Below are 22,714 nucleotides of genomic sequence, written 5' to 3' on the forward strand. Positions count from 1 at the left end.
CAGCATGTGATCCATGCCCCCTGCGTTCCCTGCCTGTTCATACGTCGGTCTAAATGCCTCTTAAACCTGCTTCCACCTCCCCGGCAGCCTGTTCCAGGCACCCGTCACTCTCTCCGTAAAAAAACTTGACTCATAAATCTCCTTTAAACTTTCCCCCTCTCACTTTAAACCTATGCCCTCTCATATCTGACAGTTCCACCCTGGGCAAAAGACTCTGATTATCTCCACTACCTGTGCCTCTCATAATTGTATAAACCTTGATAAGGTCTCCCCTCAGCCTCCGATGCTCCAGAGAAAACAACCCAAGTCTGTCCAACCTCTCCTTATAGCTCACACCCTCTAATCCAGGCAGCATCCTGGTGAACCTCTTCTGCACCCTCTCCAAAGCCTCCACATCCTTCCTGTAATGGGGGCGACCAGAACTACATGCAATACTCCAAGTATGGTCTAACCAACGTTGTATACAGCTGCAATGTGACTTCCTGACTCTTATACTCATTGGCCTGACTGATGGATGCAAGCATGCCGTACGCCTTCTTTAGCACCCTCTCTACTTGTGTTGTCACTTTCAGGGAGCTATGAACCTGCACCCCAAGACCCCTCTGTACATCATTGCTCTGAAGGGTCCTGCCATTTACTGTATAATCTTGCCTTACGTTTGACCTCCCAAAGTGCAACACCTCACACTTGCCCAGATTAAACTCCATCTACCATTTCCCTGCCCATATTTCCAACCGATCTACATCCCGCTGAATCCTTGGACAACCCCCCTCACTATCCACAACCCCACCAACTTTTGTGCCGTCTGCAAATGTTCTAATCCTGTGCCTGGTGTTCATTGGTCCTCCGCTTTTATTCCCTTCCTGATGCAGGAGTCTTTTCGAGTAGCTGTGAGGCAGTAGAAGACACGTCTAAAACAAACAACCTCTCCAGGTTCTCCTCGACAGACTCCAACAGTTCGAAGGGGATGGAAGCAAATATCCTGTTTCACCCGGAGGGAGAGTTCAGCCCTGAGCCGTCAGCCTCGTCCATTCTCTCTCCTTTGGATCTCCAGTCCACCTTGTCACTGGAGAAGGCAGCAATGATGAGCAACATGGAGACCATGGCCACGACATTAACTCTGCCCAGACCAGGGGAACCCGGAGCTCCCCCTCTTCCTCCCGAACTCCAGACTGAATCCGCGGGGACCTGTAGCAATCCCAGTGACTCTGAATTTTTGCCCCTGAGGTCCCGCTCTCCATGACCTGTCACTGCCGCAACCAAGGCAGAGATCTTCCAAAACTCTGCTGTAGATTTTGTGTTGGAAGTATACGGATATGGAAGGGTGAGATGGCATCATTCTAACTCTTACGGTATTATCTATGTCTTCGTTGTACTCTGGTTCAGAACTGATTTGTTTTGTGATGTTGCTTAATTTCTTTCTTCTACTTTGGGATCAGTTGTACTGTGGGCCAACGACTGCAGTTAGGGCTGCCTGCACACGTCCTTACTGGGAAGGTCAGCTCGACACTGCTCTGAAGCAAAGTTCCCTGGCTTTTGGGGTTTCAAGAGCAGGATATGTGTACATGGTGTCTCATCACCACAAGGTCTTTCCCATGTCTACAAGGCTTCAGGGTGTGATGGAATGTTCCCCAGCTCCCTAGATCAGTGTAGCACCAACAACTAAAGAAACTCAATACTATCCAGGACAAAGCAGCCCAGCTGATTAGCACCGGCCTGAACATTCACCACCTCCACCATCGACGCACAGTGTCTGCAGTGAGCACCGTCTACACAACGCACTGCAGTTACTCACCCAGGCTACTCCGACAGCACCTCCCAAACCTGTGACTAACTACCACTGAGAAGGTGGGGGTGAGCCGCCTTCTTGAACTACTGCAGTCCTTCTGGTGAAGGTGCTGTTGGGGAGGGAGTTCCAGGACTTAGACCCAGTGGCGATGAAGGAACGGCGATATACTCCCACGTTGGGACGGTTTGTGACTCGGAGGGGAACCTGCACCTGGTGGCGTTTCTCTGTGAACGAGGTCCTCCCCGCTGGCTGAGCTGATGGGTTTGAACTCCACCCTTGTGTTTAACAAATGGGAATTCCAAAGGCAACAATCAACCTGCTGGAGGAACTCAGCGGGTCGAGCAGCATCTGTGGGAGGAGAAGGGAATTAGTGACATTTTGGGTCAAAGCCCTGCGTCAGGACTGAGCTTGGGTTGGAGAGGGAAGCGGGAAGTGCCGGGTTGGAGGCTGTGACGTGATGAGATCTGTGACAGTGCGGGAGATGGTCGCCTGGTGTCCGTCCGTGGGGTCATGGTTCAAGGTTCTGATGCAGGGTCTCGACCCCAAACATCAACATTTCCTCTCCCCCCACAGATGCTGCCCGACCCACTGAGTTCCTCCAGCAGATTGCGTCTTGCCCCAGATTCCAGTGTCTGCAGTTTCTTGTGTGTCTGGAAATTCCAAATGGTTGTGGAGATATGTCTTTCACTTTACTTAAAACCTTCCTGTGATCCAACTTACTGCCATAGCTTTAAGAGATTTCTCTCCTTTATATCCACTGTTGACCTACCCACTTTGAAAAAATGTACATGATGCCTGGCATGAAGCGACAGTGTAACTTGTCTAGACCTGTCTGAGGTTGGGCCAGGATTTCAGGGTGATTCACTGTGATTAGATCTCTGCAAGGTTTTCTAAATCACCTTTCCAGATCTAGGATGTGTCCAACACACCACCATCTGCCTTGAGTCACTCTCCTGCTGATAAGCTGTGTTCTCCTGGTGGGCTGTGTACACACTCACCCAACACCGAATTCCCCCACACACACACCTCCAGAACACTTGACACAAACTCTCTCGTCCCCTCACTTGATCCTCCATGAAGGGAAGAACACAAGGAAACGGGAGCAGGAGGAGGCCACTCGGCCCTTCAATCCTGCCCCACCATTCCATGTGACCATGGCTGACCTGCCTCAGGCCTCATCTCCCCTTTTGTGCCAGTTCCCCATCGCCCTCTATTCCCTGATCTTCCAAACATTTATCTCCCTCCTTTTTGAACTCCCCCCCCCCCCCCCCCCCAGTGATCCAGTCTCCACACCCTCTGGGGCAGAGAATCCCACAGAGTCACCTCCCTCTGTGAGAAGAAGTCCTTACACACCTCAGTTTTAAATGTCCGCCCCCTGATCCTGTAACTGTGTCCCCTCGTTCCAGACTCTCCCACTGGTGGAAACACTTCAAAACCTACCCTGTCAGTCCCCTTAGAATCCTTCACGTTTCAATAAGATCAGCTCTTCTGAACACAAACAGCAGACTGGATATTGCATGTGAGAATCTTAACAAATGTTGGTCCTAATAAACGTACTGGGAGCAAAAGAAGGGAGTCTTGTCCTGAAACACTCCGCAGATGGAATATAGTCATCGCTGCAAAAAGGAAACATCACAGAGTATTTTCAATTGGTGATGAGACTGTATCTCCAGGCATGGTGCACAAGGTGTACAAACAGGCTGGTTTGTGCTTAAGCTCTGGGTTGTAGGCTAACATATTTGAAACATTTCCTTGAAGCCATTCCCTCTCAGAGTGGGTCTAAAAATCATTGCTTGAGTGCTTTGGTTCAAAAGCTAAAGATTGGTGGTTGGTTTCTGATTGTCACGTGTACTGAGGGACAGTGAAAAACTTTGTTTTGTTGCCATGATGATATTCGTCTTCATGAAACTTTGCCAAATGGAATGCAAGGTCCTTCTGGAGAGTCTTTGCTTGTAACAGTGTCAGGGAAAGTTTGGTATTGTTCACCAGCCCTGTTATCGGGGAACTTCTACAACATAAAGACTTTCATTTCCATAGCGTCTTTCGAAGCCTTAACGTAAACCAAAGTGCTTTGCTGTGTGCTCACTGTTGTACACCTTGCAGGTTTCATTTTAAAGACTGTTTTCCCTCAAAAGAAATATAAAAAGTGTGGGGCTTGGTTGCGAGATTGACCCAAAAACAGTTGACCTTTATTGCTGATCAAATGAGCACATTTTAAACAAGAGTTTAAAAGTATGTATAAAATTATGAGGGGCATAGATAGGGTAGACGAGCAATATCTTTTTCCCATTATTGAGCGATCCAATACCAGAGGGCACGCATTTAAGGTGAGAGGGGGTAGCTTCAGAACAGACGTGAGGGGTACGTTTATTACTGACAGAGTGGTGGATGCCTGGAATGCATTGCCTGATAGGGTGGTGGAGGCAAATTCATTGGGGGCTTTTAAGAGGGGCTTGGATGGGCACATGAATGAGAGGAAAATGGAGGGATATGGGCCTTCTGTAGGTAGGAGGGATTAGCTATGTCGGCACAACGTTGTGGGCCGAAGGGCCTGTTCTGTGCTGTACTGTTCTATGTTCTATGTTCTAAGAGTTTTGTGACAGTCAAATTAATTTTCAAGATCTGTTGACAAAGGTTTCTCTCTACTTTAGATTGGTTTGTCGACGGCATGTGATGTCAATGAAAACACAGTAAATAGGAGCAGAAGTAGGCCATTTGGCCTTTCTAGACTGTCCCACCATTCTGTATGAACACAGCTGACCCCTGTTCCTGCTTTCTCCTCATCTATTCACCTCTTCAGCCTTCAGTCCCAACCCTAACTGCTCCTTGGATACATCTAATGATTTGGTCTTGGCTGCTTTCTGTGGCGGAGAGTTCTGCCGGTTGACCACTCTTTGGGTGAAGGAACATCTCCATATCTCAGTCCTACCTGGCCTCCCCCATATCCTGAGGCTCTGACCCAGGTCCCAGGTTCCCTGTCACTGCTCCCTGTATTGAGCCAGGACTTTACAACTTTCGATGACGTCCACTTTCATTCTGCTGAACCTTAATGAAGATCAGACCATTTCCTACTTGGGGAAGGATTGGGAAGAATTACATTTTGTAAATGTTGACAGAAGATTTCCTTGTTTCTCTGCCAGTGCTGCCTATCCTCGGCTCTGTAATGCTGCCCGACTGTCTCCTTGCCTCTGCCGCTGAAACCCCCACCCAGCTCTTTGCTGCCTCAATTCTTGACTCGCCCAGCCAGCCTCCCCGAACCGTTCATTCAGTATTCTTCTGCCCCACGTCTGAATACACGCCAAATCCCACTCGCTCATCTCCCCTTTTTATGACCTGGTACCTTGATTTTAAAACTTTATTTTCAAATCGCTCTTTCTATTCGCAATCTCCGCCCACCCTGAGCTGTTAACGGACGTCTCTATCCTCTACCAGTTCTGCTCATCCTCCAGATATAGTTACTCCATCACTGGCGGCTGCGATTGAGATGGCAACACTTAAATGTTTTTTTAAAAAACCACAAGGGTGTTACAGTTTAATTGTGGGTTTATTAATTCAGTGAGGATTGAAATACAAATCATTCCATTTTGTCGACTGCTGCAGTTACAAGAAACACTTGGTAGGAAAAATACTCGCTACTTAAGCTTGACTGTTAAGGCCAGTTAGTGACGTTTTTGTCAGTGAAGGCTGTTCAACTTTTGTGTATAAAGGGAATGTTGGTGGAAGGTGTCATTCCACAAGATGTTATGTTGCTTTAAGTTGCTTCTCGTTATAGTTGGATAGAAAAAATAAATTGCAAAGGTTTAAATACTGAAATCAAAAGAGAAGTGTTGGAACCACACACACAGTCAGGGTCTGTGAAGGGAACGGTTGGCTTTAGGTACTGGAACTCTTATTACTAGATATAATGAAAGGGAGCTCGTTCTAGTCACTGATACTTTTTTTCTGTGTTGTGCAATCCAGATTTTCCTCTGGTTCTTTTGACACCAGAGGAGCAAATAATTTTTCTTAAATTGTAAGATTATCAGCGAAAATTGTCATGTGGTTCAAAGGTGTTCGGCCTTAATTTTTATTGATGAAAATGGACTTGATTAACTTAGACACCTGTTAACAGGGTGTTTCTGAATCTCAAGGGAATTAAGGGATTAAAGAGTAATTAAAATTCTTGGAGAGTTTCAGCGATAACTCTTGGCAATCAATATTGTGCCAGTTAAACCACACTGGGGTGAGACAGTGGTACAGCAAGTCTCACAGCTCCAGAGACCCGGGTTCGATCCTGACCTCCGGTGCCGTCTGCGTGGAGTTTGCACATTCTCCCTGTGACCGCGTGGGTTTCCCCCGGGTGCTCCAATTTCCTCCCACATCCCAAAGACAGACTGGTAGGTTAACTGACTACCTGGTGTAGGTGGGTGGTGGGTGAATAGAAGGGGGTGTCAGTGGTCACATATGAATGAACACCTACAGGGAAATGAGATGGACATCTTGGTCGGCATGGACGAGTTGGGCCGAAGGGCCTGTTTTCGTGCTGTGTGACTCTATGACGGGATTGCTCTGAACTAGCATAGACTTGAAAGGCCAAATGACTTCCTTCTCTGTCAAGATATGAGGAGAAATTAAATCTAAGAGTTAGCAGTGATGTTAATGTTGACAGATGTGTGTCTGAGGCAGAGAACACCTGAGGAGTCGTACGTCACAGAAACAGGCCCTTCCTACCCTTCCTTTTAGATTCATGTTAAAGAAAGAAAGTTGGCTGAGAGGAATTTTATTTACAAAGATTACTTTTGGCAAAGCTAGAAGGCTTTTAATGCAGCAGGTCTTTGTTCCTTTCTTTTCATAAAAAGGACTTTGATTAGGCATTTTTTTAAAGGTGTCCAAATGCTCCCTATGGAACAAATTGAAAGAATCATGAAAATTTACAGCATTGAAGGAAGCTGTTCAACACAGCAGGCAAGGGAACATTATTTACAAGCTCTAGGGGTAGTCTGTAGTGTTGTATTGATGTGGTGGGGGGTCTCGGTCTACACTCCCCATCCCTTCTTGGTGAATTGATTTCTCAACTCCCTTCTAATCCTTGCATCCATTACATTAAATCATGTCCTCTGGTCCCTGTGACAAGGGGAAGAGGGTCCTCTCTGTTCTCTCTGTCAGGGTCTCTCATAACTTCAACAGCTCAGTCCAATCTTGGTCACGTTTATTGGTTTACTATTGTCACATGAACCGAGATACAGAGAAAAGCTTTTTGTTTGCCTTCCAGACAGATCATTCCATACACAAGTACATCGAGGTAGTACAAAAGGAAAAAACGAATGCAGGACATAGTGTTACAGCTGTAAAGTGCAGTGCAGGTAGACAATAAAGTGCAAGGCCACCCTTTTCCAGAGATGGGAACGTCCTGATAAATCTCTGCAGCCTCTCTACACCGATCCAGTATGTTTACCACAACTGTACAGAGTGCTCCAGCATTTGGGATGGTTGCTGTAGCTACCCAGCACATAGGAGGGGGTGGTGTGAATAACCATTGCTTGGTTTTGCTGCATTGTTATTCAGTATTGTGGGAAAACCCCTGCTCTTGAGCAAACAGTGCCGTTGGCGATCTCAAACAGTAGGATGGGACCTTGGTCCAAACGTGTTGACTGAAGGCAGATTTTCCAAGAATGGAATATTGTCAAACCTGCGTTGTGTTTAAAACAAAATTACACTGTAATTTGTGAGGTTATAACATTTAGGAATATAAACATTTATTTTGTGGTGTTACCATTTTACTGCATGAGTCAAATATTTTCTCAAAAATCCTTATCTGAACATGACGTGTAGTTTGAGGAATGTGTTTGTTCATGTTCCTGCAGACACGTTGAACGTTGCCTGAGTGTAGGTGTAGTTTCTGGCTGTGAACTATTAGAGACACAGAGTCATACTGCAGGGAAACAGGCCCTTCGGCCCAACCAGTCCATGCTGACCAAGGTGCCCATCTAAGCCAGTCCCATTTACCCGCATTTGGCCCATATCCCTCTAAACCTTTCCCATCCATGGACCTGTCCAAGTGCCTTTTTAATGTTGTTAATGTACCTGCCTCACCCACTTCCTCTGGCAGCTCATTAGGGTGTACTTTATTCAGGCCTCCCCAATAGTAGAGAGGCCAACGATCTAGAAATGAAATATCAAAACAACTGCAGACACTGGAAATCTGAAGTAAAATAAATGTTGGGAACACTCAGCAGGTCAAGCAGCGTCTGTGGAGAGAGGAACAGTTAACATCTCAGGTCAAAGATCCTTCGTCAGAACTGAGAAGGAGAGAATACAAGTTAGTGGGAGAGAGATGGAGAGAAAAAATGGGGTGGATGCCACCCGGGAGAAGTTCATGAAATGATGAGAGGCAGAGACAGGGTAGACAGTCAGAGCCTTTTTCCCAGGGTGGAAATATCAAATACTGGAGGGCAGAGCTTTAAGGTGAGAGGGGGAAAGTTCAAAGGAGATTTACAGGGCAAGTTTTTTACACAGAGTGGTGGGTGCCTGGAACGGGCTGCCAGGGGAGGTGGTGGAGGCAGATATGATAGCAACGTTTAAGAGGCATTTAGACAGACACTTGAACCAGAATCAGGTTTATTATCACTGACATCTGACATGAAATTTATTGTTTTGTGGCAGCAGTGCAGTGCAAAGATGTAAAAATCTATAAATTACAATAAATAGTGCAAAAAGGAGGTAGTGTTGGTTTGATTGGCATCATGGTCAGCACAGACATGGTGGGCTGAAGGGCCTGTTCTTGTGCCGTACTGTTCTATGTTCTATGTAAAGGGACTCTCTGTCATGAAGTGAGGCCAGGGTTGCAATGGGGATAAGTAGTGGTCAATGGGTTAATGGTGTCAGAGTGGTAACACAGACAAAGGTGTGTAAGATGTTGGGAAATGCTGGCTGATGGTCCTGATCCAAACAGAACAAAAGAGCGAGTTACCCAAAGTTGGAGAATTCAATACCGTGTCCTGCAGGCTGCAACGTGCCCAGAGGGAAGGTGAGGGTTTGTTGCATTGTAGCAGTGCGGGAGGTCACAGCCAGAGGTCAGAGGTGGGGGTTAAAGTGTCAGGCAACCGGACTCCCCTACACCTCCCAGCTCTTGCTCCTTCATTATTCTCCAACTACTGCCATTAACCCAGCAACCGCTGTTTTCCACAGCACACCTGGCCTCATCCTATCGCAGACACCCCTTTCTCCTCTCCATCCCTCTCCCAACTTTCTCTGCAACAAATCTAACTTACTTTTCTCTCCTCCCCTGTTCTGATGAAGTATCTACCGTCCAAAACATTAACTGTTTATCTCTCCGCAGCTGCTGCCTGACCTGCTGAGTGTTTCCAGCAGTTCTTGGTGACAGAGAAACTAACTTCAGTGACACAGCAGGTACAACCGCTGCCTCACAGCTCCAGAGACGCGGGTTTGATCCCGACCTCTGGCGCTGTCTCTGTGGAGTTTGCACGTTCTCCCTGTGACTGCGTGGGTTTCCCCCGGGTGCTCCGGTTTCCTCCCACATCCCAACGACGTGCGGGTTGTAACTGGCCAAAGTAGAATAGCCCCAAGTGTGTGGGGTATAATTGGTGGGGATGTGGGGAAGAATGGGTTACAGGGAAAACTAGTGGGAGGATGGAATTGCTGGTATAGACTCAATGGGTTGAATGGCCTCCTTCTGTGTTCTGGATAAACATGGGAATTTTGCAGAGATCTCCTGAGGTTTGGTCAGTCAGAACATGAGCAGGGGTTGGGTTCCTGTTCCTTGGGGAACCTTCAGAAGCCCCAGCTTGGAGAGTGTTACAGGGAGCTCAGCGTGACCACCAGTCATGGGAAGTCTCCACCCTGAAGACCTGTAGAGACACAACTGTTGAATAGGCCAAGACAGGCAGACATTCGGTCTCTCAGGGAGTTGGGGTTTCTGGGGAACCAGGCAAGGAAGGTGGAGCTGGGCCAAGATCAGGTCATGGAATGACGGGACAGGTTTGAGGGGACGGTTGGCCTACTGCTGCTCCTATTTCTTGTGTCCACGTGCCAGAGTTAGGGATGGAATAATCCAAATGGATTGGTGGATGCTGGGAGAGGAATTTGGGGGTCAGTTACTGTGTCCCCATGGATAACTCCCCATTCCCCAACTCTCAAACCTTTATGAAACCGTAAACTCTGATCCTTCTGCCACACTTCCAGACTATTAGATGTTATTCCGATTAATGCTCTAACACACTTTTAATTCACTTTTTTCTAGATGATATATTGGAATTGGAATTGGTTTATTATTGTCACGTATTGAGGTACAGTGAAAAACTTTGTTTTGCATACCATCCATACAGATCCAATCATTACACAGTGCAGTGAGGTAGTACAGGGTAAAACAATAACAGAATGCAGAATAAAGTGTCACAGTCACAGAGAAAGTGCAGTGCAGGCAGACAATAGGGTGCAAGGCCATAATAAGGTAGATTGTGAGGTCAAGAGTCCATCTTATTGTACTAGGGGACCGTTCAACAGTCTTATAAAAATGGGATAGAAGCCGTCCTTGATCCTGGTGGTATGCACTTTCATATATTGTAGTGTAATAAATTTTCCAGTGAACCTGGTAGGTTTCAAGGGAGCACATCAAACAGGGCCCCAGTGAGCCTAAAGAGAGCGGGAATGTAGCCACAGTGAGTTTAAAGGATGTGCAGGAACCCAGGAGTGAGGGATACGGGTCCCAGTGAGTGGGATCGGAATGTGGGAACTGGGGTCCTGGTCAGAGGGTGGGAAGAGGGGCCCCAATGAGTTTAAAGACAGCACAGTAAACTTTACCTAGTGAGCCAGTTGCCAAACCATTGGATGGTACCGTTGGATGGCAGATTATTGGAGCTTTACCATATTTGGCTCATCACCAGGGTGGGGGCGAGTTGTAACATCATTTTCCCAGCAGGAAGGGTTAGTCAAGTGTCTATTTGTATTTTGACCTACTAAAGTAAAATTCTTTTAATGCTTAACCGCTATGACGTACTTCAAACAGATCGATGGCCTCTGGCTGAATTTATTGTCATTTAAATAAACACTTGAATTCAGGAAATAGCATAATTTCATGCCTGATATTTGTGAAACAACAGGTTTTGATCCTGGTCACCTGCTCCTGCAGTGAAGGTATCGATTACATGGGTCCACATTTGTACCTCTGGAATAGCCTGTGATGATCCTGCAGGAGTTTGCACTACTCCCAGTTCTCCTGACCGAATATTTAACCATCATCAAAGCCCGATTTGAAGGGAAAGAGCTGGGAGCCATCATTTTGTAAACAATTGGTTCTGTAATGAAGACGCAGTTTTAGATCTTGCATACTTTGTAGAGTCACTGAAACAGTACTTTAACTACTAAAAATTGATGTAATGTGTCTAAGAATTTCTAGTTGGTCCGTAGCATGAGTAATTGATTATGTGGTTCAGAGTTAACGCAGGTTAACAATGACTGTGGGAATTTATTCACTTGTATCAATCACTACCGAGTTCTGTGTTTGACTTGTACCAGTTATGTGTAATGTACTGATTAACAATTATCTGCACTGTACACAGTAAATGTGTGCGGTCAGGGGTGATAGGCTTTGATTGTTGAAATAAACATCTCTTTTCACTAACTCTTAAGTTTTATAGTTCCTCATTCATTGCTCTCCGGGCATTCTCCACAGTTATCTGCTTCTGCTCTTGTTGGGAGGATACTGTCAATAAATTTCCCATCCGGTTTCTGAAGTTTGTGGAGCAGCAATCTTTTACTTGTACTTTTGGAAAAAGCCTTATACTGCTTTGTCTGCTGATTAAGGTTTTAAATTTTTGTCCTTGTTTTTACGACCCCTTCCTTTCTCCTACAACCCCCACGTTCACTCCTGGACACTGAGACAATCCTGATTTTAATTGTCCTGACATTGACAGTTGTACGTACAACCATCTTGTTAAAGAATCATACAGTCACACAGCATGGAAACAGGCCCTTCGGCCCAACTGGTCCATGCTGACCAAGATTCCCATCTAATCCAGTCCCTTTTTCCCAGGTTTGGCCCATATCCCGCTAAACCTTTCCTATCCAAGTGCCTTTTAAATGTTGTTAATGTACCTGCCTGACCCACTCCCTCTGGCAGCTCGTTCCATGTACTGACCACTGACCACAGGTGGAAAAAGTTGCTCCTCAGGTTCCTATTAAATTTCTCCCCTCTCACCTTAAACCTATGCCCTCTAGTTCTTGGTTCCCCAGCCCTGGGAAAAAGACTGAGTGCATTCACCCTATCGATGCCCCTCATGATTTTGTACACCTCTATAAGGTCACCCCTCATTCTCCTACGCTTCAATGAAAAAAGTCCTAACCTGCTCAACCTCTCTCCATAACTGTCCCTCAAGTCCCAGCAACATCCTTGTAAATCTCCTCTGCACTCTTTCCAGTTTAACGGTATCTTTCCTGTAGCAGGGTGACCAGAACTGAACACGTCATCTTGTTCTGTCACCACACCTTCCTAGTTTGAACACCACTGGGGGAGAGGGGAGATTTGTGACGGGGTTTTCTGCAGACAGGTTCAGGGCTTGCTATTTACGTTGGGGGTGAAGTGACCTTGGAAAAAAGTCCCTTGAGTCCCAGCAACATCCTCATAAATCTCATCTACATCTCCCCGTTGCCGGTCACTTCAACTCCCCCTCCCACGCTATCACTGACATGTCAGTCCTCGGCCTCCTCCACTGCCAGGAGAATTCCAAGTGCAAACTGGACGAACAGCGCCTCATTTTCCGTCTTGGAACCTTGCAGCCTAACGGCATTGAATTCTCCCACTTTAGGTAATCCCCACAACACCCCCGCACCCACCCCCCACCATGCTTCTTCCCTTTCCCAGCCTCTCTCTCTTTTTTCTACCCACCCTTTTTGCTCCTTTGACCCATCCCCCGGTGGATCTGCTCTCCCCTCCTCCCCCGCACCTGCCCATCACTATCTCTTACCTGCATCTACCTATCGCCACCTTGTGCCCACCCCACCTCCCCTCTTCTGTCCACCTATCACTGCTCTGCTTTTCCCTCCTATATACTAGGCTTCCCCTTTTCCTATCCTCAGTCCCGAAGAAGGGTCCTGACCCGAAACGTTGACTGCCTGCTTTTCTCCACGGATGCTGCCTGGCCTGCTGAGTTCCTCCAGCATCATCGTGTTTTTCATCCAGACTCCAGCATCTGCAGTCCTTTGTTCCTCCTCTGCACTCTTTCCAGCTTAATGGTACCTTTATTGCCAACATCTGGAGATCCTCCTTAAACCTCTCTGGTTTTAGTTTTCTTTCCAACATATTCTTTAAAGCCCACTTCTCCCCCCATGCATTTGGGCACTCACTCCAAAATCTCCTTCTGAGTGATGGAATCACAGAGACAGGCCCTTCAGCCCACCGAGTCCATGCTGACCATCGAGCACCCAGTATTACTAATCTTATACTCTGCTTCCCACATTCCCACCAACTCCCCCCAGATTCTACCCCTCACCCACACACTGGGGGCAATTCACAGCAGCCAATTAACCCACCGACCCGCACGTCGTTGGGATGTGGGAGGAAACGGGAGCACCCGGGGGAAACCCACGCGGTCACAGGGAGAACGTGCAAACTCCACACAGACAGCGCCGGAGGTCGGGATCGAACCCGGGTCTCTGGAGCCGTGAGGCAGTGATTCTGCCCGCTGAGCCACTGTGTGGCACTAGGTTTTGTTTACGCATCTTGGCACCTAGTACTATGCTCAAGAAGCTTTATGAATGCAAGTCGTTTGTTGAGTCTGATTCCCTGCACAGCTTCGACCAAGACTGGCATTGTGCGTGTCTCCAGAGGCCTCTCCAACTATCAAACCGTGTCGGTCGTGGCCGATGAGCCCAGGAGACACTGCGTGAACGTAGGGAGCGGGTCACAGCGTTGGGAGAGGTGACGGTGAGGACACGGACACCTCATGGCGAAGCAGAGCTGAGGGGTGATGCGGTTGGCGATGGGGAGCCTGGTGGGTCCAGGGGTGGAACTGGGGCAGCTCGGGCAGGGGGTGGCACAGGGTGGACACAGCGAAGCCCGGAGTGTCAGGAGGAGCACAAGCTGCCCCCTCGCCCGCTCCACTCAACACCTACTGCCCTACCCATGGGTCACCCCAGAACTTGCACAGCTGGAGGCGTCCTCCGACCGGGAGAGGGCGCGGTGCCGGGAGGTCCGGGTGCAGGTACGGTCGCCGACCGGGAGAGGGCGCGGTGCCGGGAGGTCCGGGTGCAGGTACGGTCGCCGAGCGGGAGAGGGCGCGGTGCCGGGAGGCCCGGGTGCAGGTACGGTCGCCGACCGGGAGAGGGCGCGGTGCCGGGAGGTCCGGGTGCAGGTACGGTCGCCGACCGGGAGAGGGCGCGGTGCCGGGAGGTCCGGGTGCAGGTACGGTCGCCGACCGGGAGAGGGCGCGGTGCCGGGAGGTCCGGGTGCAGGTACGGTCGCCGACCGGGAGAGGGCGCGGTGCCGGGAGGTCCGGACTCGGGACGTCACCAGGGGCTCCTCCTTTCCCCCCGAACGGCCCCGGCGGCGCCGAGGGTCAGCATGGCGGAGGGGCCGAGTGACCCCCTGTCCTACTTCGCCGCCTACGGGAGCTCGGAGTCGGAGTCGGAGCCGGAGTCGGAGCCGCTGACGGCCCCGCCGGAGCCCCGGGCTGCCGCCGGGACCAGGCCCAGGCCTGCGGGCCCGCGCCCCGCTCTCCCCGCCCCGGACGAGCTGTTCGGCAGCGTGTCCCGGCCCAGCTTCCTGACCGACCCGCGGAAGGGCCGCATCGACTGGGATCGGCGGCTGGTGCGGGCCCCGGAGGAGGTGCGAGGGGACCCGGGGGACAGGGGCGGGGCCAAGGGGTCCAGGGGGCGGGGCCTAGAGAGGGGCGGGGCCAAGGGGTCCAGGGGGCGGGGCCGAGAGAGGGGCGTGGCCAAGGGGTCCAGGGGGCGGGGACTAGAGAGGGTGGGGCCAAGGGGTCCAGGGGGCGGGGCCGAGAGATGGGTGGGACCAAGGGGTCCAGGGGGCGGGGCTTAGAGAGGGGTGGGGCCAAGGGGTCCAGGGGGTGGGGCTGAGAGAGGGGTGGGGCCAAGGGGTCCAGGGGGCGGGGCCGAGAGAAGGCGGGGCATGGAGGGGCGGTCGAGAGTGGGCGGGGCCAGGGGAGGGCTGGTCGAGTGGGTGGGTCCAGGGGGCGAGGCTAGGGGTTCTGGGGCGTGGCCAGGGGTGTGGCCGAGAGAGGGGTGGGGCCAGGGGCGGGTCTCTGGGAGGGGCCAGGAATGGTGGGTGGGGCGAGGGGCGGGGTCAGGAGTGGTGGGCGGGGTCAGTGGGGTTGAGCGCGAGCAGGACCCAACATCGATTGACCGTTACCCCGTTCGCCCCCCCCCCCCCACTTGCCCCTTCGCCCCCGTTACTCTCACTCTCCCCATACCCTTCTCACCCCCCAGTCTCCCCCACCCCCGTCGTGCTCCTGGTACGTGGATCAGTGAGCGACGAGTGCAGCCGTAGGAGGGCCCAGTGTCAACTATCCCAAGGCCATCGCATTCTAGCTTTTTATTTCAGTTCAGGTTCAAGTTACTTTATTGTCAGTCACCCAGATGCCATAAAAACACACGGCGGAACGAAATGTCGTTTCCCCCAGGCTCACACAACAGAGGACATACATGGAACGGAAGACAGACAATAAACACAGACAAAAAAAATTAGGAAAAAATAGTGCAAGTACAAATCGTGCAAAAAAACCAGTATATACAGAATACAAATTTAGTGCAGAGTTAGTGCAAAACCGAGTTGGACAAGAGAAATATCTCAGTGTGTTGTACTCATTGTATGAACATGTTCAGCAGCAGCCAAAGTTCTTATACGCCGTTGTGCAAACCAGAGCTTTTGACACGGCATTTGTCTACCAGGGTATTCAGGAGCCTGACAGCCTGGGGGAGAAAACTGTTGTACAGTCTAGTAGTTCTGGCCCGGATGCTCCGGTGCCGCTTGCCAGACGGCAGTGGGACAAATAGGTCGTGGGAGGGATGATAAGGGTTGTCTATGATTCTATAAACCTTACGTGTGCATCGTGTATTGTAAATATCTGAGATGGAGGGAAGAGATGCTCTAATGATCTTTTTTGCTGTACTCAATTTTCTGCAAAGACTTACGGTCAGAGATGTTACAGTTACCGAACCAGGCTGAGATGCAGCTGGTCAGGACACTCTCAATGGTCCCTGTGGAATGTAGTGAGGGTGGGGGAGGGCAGGTTTGCTCTTTTCAGCCGCTGTAAAAAGTGGAGACACTGCTGTGCCTTCTTGGCGAGGGAAGAGATGTTAGTTGACCAGGACAGGTTGTCTGCTAAATGTATTCCCAAGAACTTCTAACAGCTGACACACTGTACAATGATGCCATTGATGCACAGCGGTGATTGGTCAGCCTGAGCCTTTCTAAAATCCACAATCATCTCTTTTGTTTTACCTGAAAATAATGACCTGAATGGATGGCATGCAAAACAAAGTTTGTCACTGTACTTTGGTACATGTGACAATAATAATAGATCAATTTCCTTGCCATGGTTGGATTAAAAATTGTGTCTCTGGACAAGTTGTCCAGGTCTCTGGATCCTGGCCACATCTGGTGCAGTGTTGTGAAAACACTGCACTGTTGGAAAGGCCTTATGCTGGCTGGTTAGAAAAGGTCCCGCAATGTTACCTGAAGGTCCTGGCCAACAGTTATCCTTCAGACACCATGCCCAGGAATAGTTATTATCACCTTGCTGTTTACGGGAGCTGCCTGTGCAATAATTCATGGTGCTACTACTTCAGAAAACCATTCTTGAGATGCACAAATGTAAATTAATTTTCCTGGTACTTTGTGGTTAGAAAAAGCTAAGGGGAAAATGTCCTTATTTCTGCAAGTGCTCAGTTTATTACTAATCAGTGTTTCTGCAAATTGACAGCCACCAAAAGAGTTCAAGGTCTGGAAGACAAATGCCGTCCCTCCGCCAGAAACCTACACGGTGGAGGAGAGAAAGGCACCGTCGGGGGTGGACATGGCGGTGAAGTGGTCGAGCATGTACCAGGACAACGGTGACGATGCTCCTCAGCGCACGTCAGCCTTACCTCCTGAAGCGGCAGAAGTCGTTGAATCAGGTGGGTTTCGTTTACACATGCCAGTCCCAATTTCCTCAAACGGGGGTGTTAGTTTGGCTTAACTGCTGGGTCATCTGCTCTGGAGTCAGAGGATATGAAGTAATTTTGCCTCATTTTTTGCCTGTGACGATTTTTTCATTAGAACAAAGAATTTGGAAATCTGTCACAAAGTATATGCCCGATCTTGTTCTGGCGTGTATTGTGACAACTAGTCACATTCGGTGAACTCTCCTAAGTCATTAGGTTAGGACTGGGGACATTTGCATGATCTTTAATTCCATTTTCAACGCCTCAGAAAATGCAACAGTCCCTGCGTGCCTGCAGCAAGACCTGGACACAACTCCTGGGCATGGGCTGTTGAGTGGCAAGTAAGGCAAGTGTCATACAAGTGCAAGGCAATGACCGTATCCAACAAGGGAGAGTCTAACAACCTGTGCTTCACATTTAACGGCATTGCCATTGCCAAGTTCCATGCCATCAACATCCTGGAGGTCACACCGTTGACCAGAAACTCATCTGGAACAGCCACATAAATACCCTGACTGCAAGGACAGGTCAGGGGCTGGGGAACCTGCAGCAAGTGACTCGCCTCCTGACACCCCCAGGTCTCTCCACCATATACAAGGCTGGAATGCAATGGTGTATTCTATTTGCCTTGGTGAGTGCAGCACCAACAATATTTGAGCTGCCCAACACCATCCAGGACAAAGCAATTGGCTTGATTACTGCCCCATCAAGTACCCAAAATACTTACCTTCTCCTCCATTGGTACGTTGTGCCTGTGATGTGTACTGCCTGGGCTACTCCTTCAGTACCTCCTGAACCCATGACCTCTATACCAAGGGCAGTGGGTGCAGGGGAACACCACCATCTCCAGGTTCCCCTCCAGGTCACACCCCATCGCGCTTGGAATTACATCACCCTTCAGAAACGGGGGCGGGGGATGGCTGCTGAGCCTTCAGGCTTCAACAAGGTCATGGTTAATCTTCTACCTTGATGCTGTTTCTTTCAGTATCCCCATATTGCTCATTCCTCTCATGTCCAGAAATCCATAGAGTTTATATCAAATGGGGATCGAGGACTGAGCCTCTTGGGTAGTGAATTTGGAAGCTTCCTCACACTCTGCAGGAAGGTATTTTCCTCCCCGTCAGTCCTAAATAGTCCGTCCCTTGTACCGAGTGTGATGTTTGCTTCTGCTCAGTCCTGTCGTCCTTTCCAAGGAGTTCTGTTAGTGCATTTCTCGACAGGTCGGTACTTTGTTTTCCCTCTCCCCTCCTTTCTTGGTAGGTGGAGATTCTCAGGACAGCATCTGTAGAGTTTGGATGATGATAAGCAGAACATTAACATCTCCACCTTCCACCCTGCCCTCAGATTCACCTGGTCCATCCACGACACCTCTCTCCCCTTCCTGGATCTCTGTCTCCACCTGCGGAGACAGATTAACCACAGACATCTTCTACAAACACACAGACTCCCACAGTTACCTTGACTACACCTCCTCCCACCCTGTCACTTGTGAGGACGCCATCCCCTTCTCCCAGTTCCTTCACCTCCACTGCATCTGTTCCCATGATGAGGCTTTCTGCTCCAGGACATCGGAGATGTCCTCCTTTTTCAGTGACCGGGGTTTCCCTTCCATCGCTATCGATGCTGCCCTCACCCACATCTCCTCCACTTCCCGTACGTCTGCCCTCACCCCCTCCCCCCCAACGGACAGGGTTCCCCTTGTCCTCACCTACCACCCCACGAGCCCCCGTATCCAACACATCATTCTCTGCAACTTCCGCCACCTCCAATGGGATCCTACCACCAGGCACATCTTCCCCTCACTCCCTCTCTCTGCTTTCCGAAGGGACCGCTCTCCCTGTGACTCCCCTGTCCACTCGTCCCTCCCCACTGATAACCCCCACTGGCACTTATGCCTGCAACCGCACCAAGTGCTACACCTGTCCCTACACCTCCTCCCTCGCCACCATTCAGGGTCCCAGATGATCCTTGCAGGTGAGGCAGCCCTTCACCTGTGAGTCCGAGGGTGTCACTCATTGCATCCAGTGCTGCCTGTGTAGCCTCCTGTACATCGATGAGACCCAACGCAGATTGGGTGACCCGCTTTGTCGAGCACCTTCGCTCCATCCGCCGCAACAGCCAGGACCTCCCAGTGGCCACCCACTTCAATTCCACATCCCACTCCCACACTGACATGTCTATCCACGGCCTCCTCTACTGCCACGTTGAGGCCAGGCACAGGTTGGAGGAACAACACCTCATATCCTGCCTTGGGAGTCTCCAACCTGACGGCCTCAACATCGATTTCTCGAACTTCCCGTAACCCCACCCCTTGTTTTCTTCCTCCCCCCCCCCAACTCCTTTGTCTTCCCTTATTCCTGTGGCTCCCTTTCCCTGCCTTGATGACCGGCCCATCTCCTCCCCTCCCCTCCCCCATCCTTTATTCCATGGTCCACTGCCCTCTCCTACTGGATTCCTCCTTCAGCCCTTTGCCTCTTCTACATATCACCTCTCAGCTTATTACATCTTCTCCCTCTCCCCCACCCACCTACCTTCCCCCCTCACCTGGACTCACCTGTTACCTGCCTGCGTGTGCTCCTCCCCCTCCCCCCACCTTCTTATTCTGGCTTCTGCCCTCTTCCTTTCCAGTTCTGATGAAGGGTCTCGGCCCGAAACGTCGACTGTTTATTTCCCTCCAATGGATGCTGCCTGACCTGCTGAGTTCCTCCAGCACTTGTTGTGTATTGCTGCAGAAGGTTTTTAGAGGTTCGATAGGCTGTGACTTTTTTCCTGGAGCAAAGGAAGCTGAGGGGTGACTTTATAAACCTCTGTAAAATGATGAGGGGCATAGATAAGGTGGAAGGTCAGAGTCTTTTTCCAAGGGTTGGGGAGTCCAAAACTAGAGGGCACAGGTTTAAGGTGAGAGGGGGGAGATTTAAAAGGGACCTCAGGGGCATGTTTTTCACACAGAGGGTGGTGGGTGTAAAGAACGAGCTGCCAGAGGAAGTGGTAGAGGTGGGTACAATTATAACGTTTAAAAGACGTTTGGATAGGTACATGGATAGGAAAAGTTTAGAGGGATATGGGCAGGGAAATGGGACGAGCTCAAGTGGTCAACTTGGTCGACATGGGTGAATTGGGCCAAAGGGCCAGTTTCCATGCTGTATAACTCTATAATTCCATGAGATGCCTGCAAACCCACAGCAGACAGCAAATCCATCCCCATAAAGACATTCAAACAGCTGACACAGTGGCTCAAACCACTACATCCCGCTGAAAATATTGTCTGTGCCTCAGCAGCACACAGCTGCACAATCAGGCTCCAACCGCACTGGCTAACCTGGCTGCATTTGGAACAGAGTGTTCAGTTTTGGTCACCCTGGAAGATGCCATTAAGCCGGGAAGAGTGCAGAGCGGATTTACGATGATGTGGCCGGGACTGAGTTATAGAGAGAGGTTGAGCAGGCTGGGACTTTATTCACTGGAGCGTAGGAGGATGATGGGCTGATCTTAAGACCGTTCCATACCAAAGGGTGGTATGTACAGTATGTGGAGTGAGCTGCCGGAGAAAGCGCTTGAGGCAGGTACATTAACATTTAAAAGACAGTTGGACAGGTTGTTATGAGTGAAAGGAAACAAATTCGAGGTCTCAAAAGTGAAGGACTCTGAACACAGTCTGTCGAGGAAGGATTTTATTTGCAGACAGACCAGGGAAAATGGTAACGGGAGTAACGCACACGCACACAGTTTACAGCGAGTGTGGGAAGATCACAACAGGGGGAACATACACACAGACAACTAACTGGGTACATACAATCAAGGAACAGTCAATACGATACCTGCCACCAGTGCAGACACAGCTCTATGCTACCGGGAATTAACCCTGTGGAAGTGCACACCTTACCAGCGGTCTCTCCAGCATTGGTCCATGATTCCTCGAAGCAGTCAAAGAGAGAAAACCACACACATGCTGAGGCACAGGCAATATTTTCGGCGGGATGTAGTGGTTTGAGCCACTGTGTCAGCTGTTTAGATGTCTTTATGGGGATGGATTTGCTGTCTGCTGTGGGTTTGCAGGCATCTCATGGAATTATAGAGATATACAGCATGGAAACTGGCCCTTTGGCCCAATTCACCCATGCCGACCAAGTTGACCACTTGAGCTCGTCCCACTTCCCTGCCCATATCCCTCTAAACTTTTCCTATCCATGTACCTATCCAAGTGCTGGGGGGCTGGGGGGTCCAGCCCAAGTAGTTCAAACAAGCCAATGGCCCGAGTTCAAGTACAGAAATGCTTAAAGGTCCAATGGTCAGGTGTGCACTGATGGGTGGGGTGGAGCCAAACCTTGATTGACAGTGGTGTGTCTTTCGACCAGATATTGGGTAGTGCTGTCATGCGACAGCCACGGCCCTCCACAATACACAGGTACAAAAGGTATTGGCGACCAAGAACAAGGACGGCCTGTGGCTGCTGTTCACAGGTCAGCCCCGTTCTCACTAAATGGCAGAACAGACTTGTGTGGCTGAATGCTCCTCTTCAAACTTCCTAATTGCTTGGGCTTCGACTATGAATTGTAGAGAGATCTCCTCTAACAAGGCAAAGGGATTCCATGCCACAGTGGAAAAATTAGCATTCATACTCATTAGGATCGTCTTTAATTCGGGAATGGTTGTCAAGTGACTTAGGTCAGCAATGATCCTAGTGGCTGTTGGGTCCTCAGCTTTTTGGGGTCAAAACAGATGGTGTTAAAGGTTTCCTTTGCGTCTCTGAATTTGTTTCATCATCACTTCAATTCAAATTCCTGAGGTTAATCTTGGATTTTATTTTGGGAACGGCCAGTTTCCTATTTACTGGCTTTCTTGGCCTTGTCCAGATTGAAGCACGGATATTAGGCAAGAATTGCTCTTGTAACGTAACTATTTACTAAGTGTGAGTTATTCTCTGTTCATTCATCAATTTGAGATAAACTGTTCTATCTAAATTTTGATGTAAGTTAATTCGTAATTTAGTAAATTGGTTTGGTATTGTCACTTGTACTGAGGTACAGTGAAAAACTTGTCTTGCATGCCGTCCGTACAGGTCAATTCATTGCACTGTGCATTGAGGTACAATCATTAAATGTCAGACTGTTGTTTATTGATGAGCATTTTCTCTGCCTTTCAGATGAAGAGAATGCCGAGGAACCTTCCAACAAAAAACGTAAGATTGAGACTTTCCAGCAGAAGGAGAAGAGGAAACGGAATGAGGGGCAGGCCAACAGAGAGAAGAGTTTCGTTGAAGAAGAAAAACGAATCCTCAGGCAGGAGTTTTGCTTCAAAGAATGAAGCGAGCAGTTGTTGGATGGAATGTACACCGAGTTTACTCTGCACGCTCAGAACTAAAACTGCCACTGTCCTCTCAAACCACAGGCTCCGTTAATGCCCGAAACTCATGGCTGGGCTCTGAATGGTGTGTGGGAGATGTAGTCCTGTGTGGAACATTGAATGCCCAGTGAAGTTCCTTCAAATAAAGCAATGTGTGTATATATCGATTACTGGATTCTTTCAGGTGAACAGGGTAGAGGCTCTCTCCTATTGTGCTGTGCCAAAAGAAACCAGCAGGCAAACTAACAATGTTTTAAAACAGACTTCATGCAGCATCGTTGTTTAACCAAGCATCATAAGATGTTATCTAGGCACGGTGTCAACAAAGTACCGGTGAAATGGAAGCTAACTGCTTAGCCAGTCATTCTGTAACTGGCATCTTAACAACATGATCCTATATCTTCACCTATTTCCTATTAAAGGTAT

General features: G+C 49.4%; 2 protein-coding genes across 2 annotated transcripts in view; both read left to right on the forward strand.

Annotated features, from left to right (window-relative positions):
• Nucleotides 1-3,049, forward strand: part of bcl10 (BCL10 immune signaling adaptor) — a 37,378-nt gene extending 34,329 nt beyond the window's left edge. Inside the window, exon 3 of the mRNA XM_052013094.1 lies at nucleotides 873-3,049. Within this exon, the coding sequence (XP_051869054.1) occupies nucleotides 873-1,243 (371 nt within the window). The 3' untranslated portion in view covers nucleotides 1,244-3,049. The remainder of the gene's footprint in view (nucleotides 1-872) is intronic.
• An 11,234-nt stretch (nucleotides 3,050-14,283) lies between these two features.
• c3h1orf52 (chromosome 3 C1orf52 homolog) lies at nucleotides 14,284-22,447 on the forward strand. The gene is made up of 3 exons (XM_052013095.1): nucleotides 14,284-14,609; nucleotides 16,726-16,918; nucleotides 22,089-22,447. Exons 1-3 carry the CDS (start codon nucleotides 14,346-14,348, stop codon nucleotides 22,247-22,249), a joined length of 618 nt encoding a protein of 205 aa, XP_051869055.1. The 5' UTR covers nucleotides 14,284-14,345; the 3' UTR covers nucleotides 22,250-22,447.
• Nucleotides 22,448-22,714: the final 267 nt, after the last annotated feature.

This window comes from Pristis pectinata, chromosome 3 (assembly GCF_009764475.1).
Source record: "Pristis pectinata isolate sPriPec2 chromosome 3, sPriPec2.1.pri, whole genome shotgun sequence".
Taxonomy (NCBI): Eukaryota; Metazoa; Chordata; class Chondrichthyes; order Rhinopristiformes; family Pristidae; genus Pristis; species Pristis pectinata.

Bases quoted from the DNA above. Each gene is read 5' to 3' on its own strand.
- c3h1orf52 (XM_052013095.1), top strand. From the start codon at position 14,346: ATGGCGGAGGGGCCGAGTGACCCCCTGTCCTACTTCGCCGCCTACGGG. The intron at 14,610-16,725 runs GTGCGAGGGGAC...GCAAATTGACAG, and splicing joins TGGTGCGGGCCCCGGAGGAG to CCACCAAAAGAGTTCAAGGT. The intron at 16,919-22,088 runs GTGGGTTTCGTT...TCTGCCTTTCAG, and splicing joins GGCAGAAGTCGTTGAATCAG to ATGAAGAGAATGCCGAGGAA.